Source organism: Auxenochlorella protothecoides (assembly GCF_000733215.1).
Source record: "Auxenochlorella protothecoides strain 0710 unplaced genomic scaffold scaffold33, whole genome shotgun sequence".
NCBI classification, from domain to species: Eukaryota; Viridiplantae; Chlorophyta; class Trebouxiophyceae; order Chlorellales; family Chlorellaceae; genus Auxenochlorella; species Auxenochlorella protothecoides.
In genome coordinates, this window is record NW_011934206.1 from 78,786 (window position 1) to 89,431 (window position 10,646).

General features: G+C 69.5%; 4 protein-coding genes across 4 annotated transcripts in view; 1 reads left to right on the top strand and 3 right to left on the bottom strand.

Moving 5' to 3' along the window:
• Positions 1-963: 963 nt before the first annotated feature.
• F751_3051 (hypothetical protein) lies at positions 964-3,508 on the bottom strand (the record flags this gene model as incomplete). Its single annotated transcript, XM_011398919.1, has 3 exons — positions 964-1,029; positions 2,553-2,963; positions 3,179-3,508. The coding sequence occupies 3 exons, from the start codon at positions 3,506-3,508 to the stop codon at positions 964-966; spliced, it is 807 nt and encodes a 268-aa protein (XP_011397221.1).
• Positions 3,509-4,074: 566 nt separating this feature from the next.
• On the bottom strand, positions 4,075-5,710 carry F751_3052 (S-adenosylmethionine synthase 2; the record flags this gene model as incomplete). The annotated part of the gene is made up of 3 exons (XM_011398920.1): positions 4,075-4,749; positions 5,032-5,519; positions 5,680-5,710. The coding sequence occupies 3 exons, from the start codon at positions 5,708-5,710 to the stop codon at positions 4,075-4,077; spliced, it is 1,194 nt and encodes a 397-aa protein (XP_011397222.1).
• Positions 5,711-6,141: 431 nt separating this feature from the next.
• Positions 6,142-10,249, top strand: F751_3053 (Calcium-transporting ATPase 1, endoplasmic reticulum-type; the record flags this gene model as incomplete). Its single annotated transcript, XM_011398921.1, has 4 exons — positions 6,142-6,348; positions 6,599-7,905; positions 8,185-9,436; positions 9,662-10,249. The coding sequence occupies 4 exons, from the start codon at positions 6,142-6,144 to the stop codon at positions 10,247-10,249; spliced, it is 3,354 nt and encodes a 1,117-aa protein (XP_011397223.1).
• Positions 10,250-10,375: 126 nt separating this feature from the next.
• F751_3054 (hypothetical protein) overlaps positions 10,376-10,646 on the bottom strand; it is a gene marked incomplete at both ends in the record, with an annotated part of 3,598 nt that continues 3,327 nt past the window's right edge. Inside the window, one exon of the mRNA XM_011398922.1 lies at positions 10,376-10,456. Within this exon, the coding sequence (XP_011397224.1) occupies positions 10,376-10,456 (81 nt within the window). The remainder of the gene's footprint in view (positions 10,457-10,646) is intronic.

Here is a 10,646-nt window from a genome sequence, read left to right on the forward strand (position 1 = left end):
GCGGACAGGCCGGGGACATTGCTATGCATGTCTTGGGGTAGACTTGGGTTGAGCAGGTGTGAGTGCGCAAGGTTGAGAGGGGTGCGCAAGGTTGGGGGGGGGGGCTGCAAGGTCGGGGGGCAGGGGGGGAAGGTGTGCGGCCGGGCTCCGGCCGCGCGCTCGGCTCGTCTCCGGCCAGTCCCGCAGCCAGCTCCCTCGAGGCTGCTGCAGCGCACGCCGGGCGCACTCACTCATGCGCCGACGTGGGCTCCGTGACATTCCCTGCCTCCTCGCCGCGAAGCACCTTCGGCAGCTCGCCTCCCACCACTCATCGCCAGGCGGGGCGACACCTTTGACCGTGCACGGCATGCTGCGGGCACGGAGATCAAAGCCATCACATACTCTGCCATGGAGGTGGTGCAGAATGCAGAGCGCACCGATGTTTACGTTATCGTGGACATCTGAGGTAGACGGGCTGGGCAACACCCCTGAAAAGGGGGAGGTAGGCCCAGCGCAGCAGCCTGCACCCATCAACATGACCCCCCCCAGGTGCACCTGCTGTTGCCCCCTCGCACCCAACCTAACACGGCAGCGCTTACATGATTAAGAATACAGCATGGGTTGGGTACATCGTCAGGGGAAAAGCAGGGCTGTATGTCTCCCTCGCTGTCTTGGAGCGCCAAACAATGCGAAAAAGAGGGGGCGAGGCATACGTACAGGGAGAGGGGCTTGCTTGGCGGTGCGATGTGGATGAACCCGGGGCGGACAGGCCGGGGACATTGCTATGCATGTCTTGGGGTAGACTTTGGTTGAGCAGGTGTGAGTGCGCAAGGTTGAGAGGGTGCGCAAGTTGGGGGGGGGGCTGCAAGGTCGGGAGGCAGGTGGGGAAGGTGTGCGGCCGGGCTCCGGCCGCGCGCTCGGCTCGTCTCCGGCCAGTCCCGCAGCCAGCTCCCTCGAGGCTGCTGCAGCGCACGCCGGGCGCACTCACTCATGCGCCGACGTGGGCTCCGTGACATTCCCTGCCTCCTCGCCGCGAAGCACCTCCGGCAGCTCGGCCAGCGACACGCGCGCGGCGCCCGCGGCGGGCGGCCCAGCGGGACGCTCGTCGGCGACGCGCCCGCCCGCGCTGGTCAGCGCGTGGGGCGGCGCCTCGGCGCCGCCGCTGCACGCGCGCAGCAGGCAGCCGAGGTCGTCGATGGACACACGGCGCGGAGGGGAGTGCGCCTCCACGTGTGTGGGGCTGCCGGCGGGGGCCGCCACTGCGAACCCCGTGTGGCGGCGCGGGGGCTGGGCCAGGCCCGGGTGGGGCGGGGCGCGCGGCCGCGGGGGCGCCGACGCGCAGGCCGCCGTCGGCGCAGCATCCATGGGTGCGGGGTACCGCAGCGCCCAGCCCGGTCCCAGCAGCAGGTCGTCCTCATCCTCGGTGCAGTCCTCGGCGCCGGCGGCCTCGTCGTGGCAGCTCCGGAACCCGGCGCCGCGCCGGCCGCGCGCCTCGGCCTCAGCCGCCGCGCGCTTGATCAAGGGCAGCACGCGCGCGGCGGCGGCCCCGCGCGCCTCGGCGGCACGGGCCTCATGCCGTGCGGCGCGCGCGCCCGCGCGCTGGACGCGCACGCTGCGCAGCAGGAGCTCCGCCAGGCGCTCCTCCACGCGCGCGCGCCCCGCCTCGTCCACCGCGCGCCGCGCCTCGCCCTCGGCCAGACGCCGCGCGCGCGAGGCCAGCACGCCCGCCAGCGCGGCGCGCGCCTCGGCTTCCGGCACGCCGGGCGCGGGGCGCGCCACCAGCGACAGCCCCGCCACCACCGAGATGGTGCAGGGGCAGACGATGGCGAAGCGGCGGTCCTGGTACACCGCTGCCGCCGTGGCCGACACCGACCCGTCCGAGGTCACCCGGGACGAGGGGGGGGCGAGCGGGGGCCGGGGGGGGCGGCAGCAGGGTCCTGGGATGTCGCGCCGACGCACGACGCACAGGTCGCACTGCCACGCCAGGCTGGGGTGACGGATGGCACCCGCCACGGCCGGCCGCAGGCTGCGCGGTCGGGGACGCCATAGGCGTAGCCCGCGGCGTCGGGGGGCGGTGGGAGGGGCATGACCGCCGCGCTGCGCGCCAGCAGCAGGCTGTGCGGCACGCCCCCGGCCAGCGGCGGGGCAGGGCCCCCGCCGACGTCGCAGTCGAGGGGTACAAGCCCGCCACCCGCGCCAACGTCGGCCACCGCCGCGGCCTGGACACGGGGCGCCGCGGCGCCATGCTGCAACGCCACATCGGCGCGCGCGATCCAGCTGCCGATCTGCGCCAGCTGGTCGTCGGGCATGCCCGCACGGCGCGCCAGCGTGGGCGACCGCTTGAGCAGCGACTTGAGCCGGCCCAGGGACAGCACCGCCGTCTCCAGGTCGGGCTCGGTCAGCCAGAAGTACATGCGGCAGCTGGCCTGCGGCGCCGCCTGCTGCTGCCCCGCGCCAGCCTGCTGCAGGGCGGGCAGGCGCTGCTGCGCCGCCTCGGCGGCCGCGGCCACGGCCTCGGGGGCCTGCGGCGCGGGCGCCGCATCGGGCCCGATGGCCGAGGCGGTGGTCGCGACGTTGCGCGCCGCGATGTCGTCGCGCAGGCGCAGGTAGAAGGCGCGGCCGCCGGCGTCGCCACGGAGCATGTGGATGGTCATCAGCGGCTCGTCCTCCAGGAGCTGGGAGCCGGCGGGGAAGTGGGCCAGCTCCTCCCACACCGCCAGGCGGCAGGAGGACTCAGTGACCTCGCGCAGGAGCGGGCTGTCGCATGCTGGATCGGCCATGGTGTCGCCCAGGCCCTGGCCGCAGCCCACGCTCCGGCTGCTGTGCCACATCAGGGACAGGTTGTCGTTGGGGAGCAGCCAGAGGCTCAGCACCCCGCGAGCCTCCGTGGGCTGCAGCTTGACGGGGGAGGCCAGCTGGCGCGTCATCCGGCCCACGCTGATCTGGACCAGGGGCTCGGAGATGGCGCTCAGCAGCGCGCTCGCCTGAGATGGAGGGAGAGAGGTGCGGGGTGAAGGCAGAGAACTTGGGACGGGGCGTGACTCAGACACGCGTGATCTTGACAGTCGACCCAACTCCATCCACAGGATGGGGGGAATCATCCCCTGCCACCCGTTCTGGTGGTTGCCCGCCGCACCCACCACCCGGCATGCCTGCCCGCAGTTCCGCCATCCTCGCGCATTCTTGTGCCATGGCGCACCTGCTTCGCGGTGACCACGGGCGCCTTGTGCGCCGGGAGCCCGGGTGCAGCCAGCATCACGGTCATCTGCTGGCGGGCACACGTGTACTCGTTGACCAGCCGCGTCTCCAGCCTACAATCTGGAACTGCCGGTCGCGGCATGATTTCGGGCATGCGACCGAGGCTCATGCCCTGGCCGGGGTGCCCTACGGGGAGCTCCGACAGCGCCACGGGGTCCCCGAACGCGCTGTCGCTGTCCGAGCTCGACTCCACGCGCTCGTGGCTCACGCCACGGTGCTGTGCCAGCCAGTGTTGAAAAGAGAGCCAGGGCGCAGAGGAGCCGGGTTCCATGGCGCCCTGTGGAGGAGGGCGCAATACAAGTTTTCAAGTGCGTATGGGGTTGTGCGTGGGGCTTCCACCGGAGCCGTGTTAACGCCTCGAGACACCCTCACCCGGCGTTACCTGATCAGGTGGGGGGCAATTCCGGTGACAGGTCCGGCGTCGATGGTGAGCGCCCTGCCCAGGGGTTGTGCGTCCGGAAGGTATCGCGTTTCCAGCGAGACCAGCGGGAAGGCCCGGCTATCTGCTCAGTTCAGGGGGTTGTGTTCAAAACGTTTGGGGAGAGAAAGCGCTGTAGCTGGAACCCCGCGGTCAGCGGGCATATCCCCAACCTCTGGGTGCGTGAGAGCTTCTCGGCGGGAGAGCGGGAGCGGTGGCGTGATCCACCGTACCAAATATCTTTACGTAATCCGCGACCCCATGACTCGGCGATTATCAATGCTATACCACTGGCACCTCCGCCGGTCCTTACACTGCTGGGCAGGCACGAGGTCACTCTCCAGGGTCACCCCCTCCCCCGGTTGGGCTCGTGCGCTGCGCCTGCATGCAGGCGCGCCGCGGCGCACCCCTGGCACGCTTCAGGCCTTGGCCTCTGCGGCGGGGGTCAGGTCCACCACCTTCTCCCAGGTGAAGACGTCGGGCTTGTCGTCGCGGCCAAAGTGGCCGTACGCGGCGGTGTGGATGTAGCGGTCCCCCCCCCGCTTCAGGTCCAGGGCCTTGCCGATCATGCCCGGGCGGAAGTCGAACTTGGCCAGCACCAGGGCCAGGATCTCGCGGTCGGGGATGGTGCCCGTGCCGTAGGAGTCCACGAACACGGACAGCGGCTCCGGCACGCCGATGGCGTAGGACACCTGGACCAGCGCGCGGCGCGCCAGCTTCCCCGCCACGATGGACTTGGCCGCCTGGCGCGCGATGTAGGCGCCGGAGCGGTCCACCTTGGTGGGGTCCTTGCCGGAGAAGGCGCCGCCGCCGTGCGCGCCCCAGCCGCCGTAGGTGTCGATGATGATTTTGCGGCCGGTGAGCCCGGCGTCGCCGTGCGGGCCGCCGATGACGAAGCGGCCGGAGGGGTTCAGGTGGAAGATGGTGCGGTCGTCCAGGTACTTGGCGGGCACCACGGGCTTGATCACGTGCTCCAGCAGGTCGGCGTGGATCTTCTCGTTGGACACATCGGGCGAGTGCTGGGTGGAGATCAGGATGGTGTGCACGCGGATGGGTACAACTGCGCCGCCGTCCTTGCGGTACTCCACCGTCACCTGTGGATGTGGGGTGTGGGGGTGAATATCAGGATGTGGGGTGTGTGTCTCTTGTGTATGAATGTGGGAGGGTGATCAAAGAGGAGGGTGGGCGCACAGCGGGGAGACAGGGCAGTACCCTTTTGAGTCGAGATCAAGATACCTGTCCCAAAGAAGATGCTCAGAGAGCAGCCTGGGAGCAGAATTTGCATGCGGAGAAAACAGGGCGGAGCAACAGCGGGGACACCTTCCCCAACATTCTTCAATCCCCTCCCCCCCCCCCCCTTAAACCAGCCTCCCTACCTGGGTCTTGCCGTCGGGGCGCAGCCAGGGCAGGGTGCCGTCCTTGCGTGCCTCGGTCAGCCGGTAGCCCAGCTTGGTGGCCAGGACGTGGGTCAGGGGCATCAGCTCCTCGGTCTCGTCGGTGGCGTAGCCAAACATGTGGCCCTGGTCGCCCGCCCCCGTCTCCTCGAGGGTCTTGGTGCCCATGCCGTGCACGCCCTGGCCGATGTCGGGGCTCTGCTCCTCCAGGTGCACCAGCACCTTGCACTTGTCGGCGTCCAGGCCGACGTCGTCAGAGGTGAAGCCGATGTTGCGCACCGTGTCGCGCACCACCTTCTCGTAGTCCACCTTGGCGGAGGTGGTGATCTCGCCGAACACCATCACCATGTTGGTCTTGGTGGCGGTTTCGCAGGCAACCTTGGACTCGGGGTCCTGGGCCAGGCAGGCGTCCAGGATCGCGTCGGACACCTGGTCCGCCAGCTTGTCGGGGTGACCCTCATTCACCGACTCTGCAGTGGGTGAGGGGGTGATCGGTTGGGGGGAGCAAGGAGGTGCACGGCCACCGATCGTGGACACACCTGCTTCAAAAAGATACCCTGCACGTGCTGCTCCGCACGCCCTGCACCAGCAAAGCCCAGAGGCCCAGGGCTGATCCCGATCACCACGTACCGGAGGTGAACAGGAAGGTGTCGGTCGTCATGGTGAGGGGGAAGGCTGGGGGGTGGGGGAGGTGGGTGGCTAGGGGGTGGTGGCCGACGGAAAGATCGCGTTGGTTGGCAAGCTTGAAGCTCAGCTGCGGGACGGCGATGCTCGGCAGCAATGACCGAGATTCCAAGAGGGATTGAGGGAGTGGCTGGCCCGGGGCTGGAAGTTGAATCCTAGCGGAGCAGGGAACACGGGCGAATCGAATCAGGCGCTGATGGACGCCGGCAGGTGGGAGAGCGTACCTTCTTTCCACCCTGACGAGGCACCCCCTTGAAAAGTCTGCCCTTTCAAGGAAATCCAATGCAACCCTCAGCCGGCATGCAAACTTCCAATTAGCGCAGCACTGGTTTCTGCAATTCATATTTGCACCTTCTGGCATTGATCCATGTCGTGCGCGAGCTGCTGAACCACCCCACCCCAAGCCTCATGCCGGCGCAGCAGGATGTATACCCTGCCTGGGCCCACAGCCCGGAGGATGTGGCCGCGCATTTCAACGTAGATTTAGATCACGGTCTCTCCGATGAACTTGTGGCGAAGCAGCGCGCCCTGCACGGGTTCAACGAGCTTGATCACGCTCCGGCCACCCCCCTTTGGAAACTGGTCCTCCAGCAGTTTGACGACACCCTGGTCAAGGTGGGATACTGAAGCAGGGGATGTGTTGAAATATCGGCGCATACTGCGCCTAGGTACATTTCCTTGGCTCACGTGGCTGGGAAAGTGTTGCTGGAAGGGATGGGGACGCCCTGAGGGTATGCTCCAACATGATCCCTTGATACCGATGCGCCCTGATCAGAGGCCCGCCATACATCCCGCTGACGAGTGTCACGCTGTTGTTACCAAGGGTAAACCCTTCCCTCCCCCCATCTCCCTTCCCCCCCTGCAGATCCTACTCCTGGCAGCGGGCATCTCCTTCGCCCTGGCCTGGTTCGACGAGGGCGAGGGCGCTGGCGCGGGCGTGCGCGCCTTCCTGGAGCCCGCCGTCATCATCCTGATCCTGGTGCTGAACGCGGTGGTGGGCGTCTGGCAGGAGGGCAACGCCGAGTCAGCGCTGGAGGCGCTCAAGGAGATGTCGGCAGAGACAGCCAAGGTCTTCCGCGCGGGCCACCTGGTGCCCGACCTGCCCTGCCGCGACCTGGTCCCCGGCGACGTGGTAGAGGTGCACACGGGCGACCTGGTCCCCGCCGATGTGCGCGTAGTGCGCCTGGGCACCGCCCTCTTCCGCGTGGAGCAGGCGGCGCTGACCGGCGAGTCGGCCGCGGTGTCCAAGCACGCGGCGCGCCTGGCCCCCGCCGCCTGCGAGCTGCACGCCAAGGACAACGTGCTGTTTGCCGGGACCGGGGTGGCAGCGGGGACGTGCCGTGCCGTGGTGTACGCCACGGGCATGCGCACCGAGATCGGCCGCATCCAGGCCCAGATCCAGGCGGCCGCAGAGGAGGAGGGCGACACCCCGCTCAAGAAGCGACTGGACGAATTCGGCGAGGCCCTGGCCCGCATCATCCTCTACGTCTGCGTCGCCGTCTGGCTCATCAACTACCGCCACTTCATCTCCTGGAAGACGCTGCCCGGGTCGGCCTTCCTCCCCGACCCCGCCTCCGTGGAGTTCTCCCTGGCCAAGGCCACCTTCTACTTCAAGGTGGCCGTGGCCCTGGCGGTGGCCGCCATCCCCGAGGGCCTCCCCGCCGTCATTACCACCTGCCTGGCCCTGGGCACGCGCAAGATGGCGCGGCGCAACGCCATCGTGCGCAAGCTGCCCTCGGTGGAGACGCTGGGCTGCACCACCGTCATCTGCTCCGACAAGACGGGCACGCTGACCACCAATCAGATGGCGGTGTCCCACGTCGTCACCCTGGCCGGCGCCGGCGGGGAGCTCAGGACGCTGGACGTCACGGGGACCAGCTACAACCCCGCCGACGGCGAGGTGCGGGGTCTGGGCGCCGCCGCCAGCGGCGCGAGCCTGGACGCCGGCCTGGCCGCGCTGGCGGCCACCGCGGCGCTGTGCAACGGCGCGCGCATCGCGACCAAGCACGGACACGCGGTGGCGGTGGGCCAGTCCACGGAGGCGGCGCTCCTGGTGCTGGCCGAGAAGCTGGGCGCGCCGGACGCGTCGGAGCGCGACGACGCCGCCGCGCGGGCCCCGCTGCCGGAGGATGGCGAGGTGGAGCTCAGAGCCTGCGAGGCCTACGCCGCCAGGTGCGCGAATGCCGTGCTCGTCGCTGCACAGCCGGGGGGTGTTGCGTGGCGCTGGAGGCTTCGGTTGAGGGACCGCTGGGGGGGCGAAGGGGGGGTCCCTGCAAAGTGCGTGCGGTGACCAGCGGGCCTGCTGGCCTGCCGGGCCGGGCAGGTGTGCCTGCTGCAGGTCTCCTGCAATGGGCATGGCATGAGAGGGGGCGCCCATCGTCCAACTCTGTTCACAGCGCTGGCACCCCCCTGATTGCCGATACCCCCACCCAACGGAACCCCCCCTCCCAGGTTCCGGACGCTGGCGACGCTGGAGTTCGACCGCGACCGCAAGTCCATGAGCGTGGTGTGCGCGCCCACCAGCCCCGACGCCTGGCCGCCTGCGGGCGCGCGCGCCGACGGCGGCGTGCGCCGCAGCTCGCGCCTGTCCCGGCGCGGCGGCGGCGACGGCGGCGGTGGTGTCGCGGATTCCGGCGCCCCCCGCCCGCCCAACGTGCTGCTGGTGAAGGGCGCGGCGGAGTGCGTGCTGGCGCGCTGCACCCACGCGCTGCTGCCCGACGGCGGTGTGGTGGCGCTGGAGCCCGCCGCGCGCGCCGCGCTGGGCGAGGTGGTTTCCTCGCTGGCACGGCGCGCGCTGCGCCTGCTGGCCCTGGCCGCGCGCCCCGACCTCCCCGCGCCGCTGGCCGGGTACGACGGCGGCGAGGCGCACGCCGCGCACGCCGCGCTGGCCGACCCGGGGTCGTACGAGGCGCTGGAGTCGGGGCTGACCTTCCTGGGGCTGGCCGCGCTGCGCGACCCGCCGCGGCCGGAGGTGCGCGGCGCCATCGGGGCCTGCCGCGGCGCGGGCATCCGCGTGATCGTCATCACGGGGGACAACAAGGCCACGGCGGAGACCATCTGCGCCGACATCGGCGTGCTGGGCGGCGCGGGGGACGAGGAGGATGGGAGCGACGACGGCGCGTCCCTGCCGCGCAGCCTGACCGGCACCGAGTTCTGCGCGCTGAGCGAGGCTGACAAGGCGCGCGTGCTGGCCCGCCCCGGCGGCCTCTGCATCTCCCGCGCCGAGCCGGGGCACAAGCAGGACGTGGTGCGCCGCCTGCGCAACGCGGGCGAGGTGACGGCCATGACGGGGGACGGCGTGAACGACGCGCCGGCCTTGAAGCTGGCCGACATCGGCATCGCCATGGGCGTGACGGGGACGGAGGTGGCCAAGGAGGCGGCCGACATGGTGCTGGCCGACGACAACTTTGCCACCGTGGTGGCCGCGGTGGAGGAGGGACGCGCCATCTTCAACAACATGAAGGCCTTCATCCGCTACATGATCTCCTCCAACATCGGGGAGGTGGCCTCCATCTTCCTCTCCGCCGCACTGGGGCTGCCGGAGGGGCTCATCCCCGTCCAGCTGCTCTGGGTCAACCTGGTGACAGACGGACCGCCGGCCACCGCGCTAGGGTTCAACCCCCCGGACCCGGACATCATGAGCAAGCCGCCGCGCCGCGGCAGCGACCACTTCCTCACCCCCTGGCTCCTGTTCCGATGGGTGGTGAGCTGGGGCGCGTCGTGGGTGTGTTTGTAGAGAAGGGGTGGGGGGTGGGGGGTGGAAGGGGGCTCAGAGAGGGCGTGGCCGCGGTGGTGAACGCATCGCATCGCCCGTACTTCCCCTCCCTCCCCAGCACCCCTCTCCAAGCACCCATCCCTCGCGCACAATTTGCAACCACCCCTTCCCGACTCTTTACACCGGAAACTGACACCCCCGCCCCCCCGTCAGGTGGTGGGCTGCTATGTGGGCTTTGCCACGGTGGGCGCCTTTGCCACGTGGTACACCTCCACCACCTTCCTGGGCTTCATCGACCTGTCGCGCGACGGGCACACCCCCGTCACCCTGGCCCAGCTGCGCGACTGGGAGTCCTGCCCCTCCTGGCCCGGCTTCACCGCGGCCAACTACACTGCCGGTGCGCGCGCGGTGGAGTTCGCCGACCCCTGCGATTACTTCACCACCGGCAAGGCCAAGGCCTCCACCTTGTCCCTGTCCGTGCTGGTGGCCATCGAGATGTTCAATGCCGCCAACGCGCTGTCGGAGGACAACTCGCTCGTCACTGTGCCCGTGTGGTGGAACCCCTGGCTCCTCCTGGCCATGGCCGTCTCCTTCGGCCTCCACTTCCTCATCCTCTATGTCCCGGTGCTGGCAGACGTCTTCTCCATCGTCCCGCTCTCCTTCCAGGAATGGCTCCTGGTGCTGGCCTACTCCCTCCCCGTCGTCCTCATCGACGAGGTGCTCAAGGCGGTGGGCAGGACCTGGGTCAACAAGTCCACCGCTGCAGCCGACAGGGCCGCCGGCAAGGCCAAGCTCGAATAGTGGGACTGAGGGATGCAGGCCGCCACCAGGACAGGATGGATTCTGGGGTCGGGGTCTGATGACCTTGGTACCCTGCTCAAATCCTGGCCCCTTCCCATGCACTCCCGCCTGGGCCCCAGCACATGCTCACACTGCATGCACCCGCGCCCTGCCCGCTCTCGTGACGGTTGCTCTGTGCGCACTTTTGATGAACATCGTCAGGCGCGGCTGTGGAGGGGGGGTAGACAGGGGGAGCAGCAGGGACATTGCTTGCTTGTGGCACGGAAAATGTTCGAGTGGGTAGCGGGGAAAGGTGCAGCGCAAGGCGAGGCAAACAGGATTGGGGCTCTTCGTTCTCGAGGGCAGGCACAGGCCGGCTATTGCGTGGGGGGGGTGGAGGAGCGAGACCCGCCAGCGC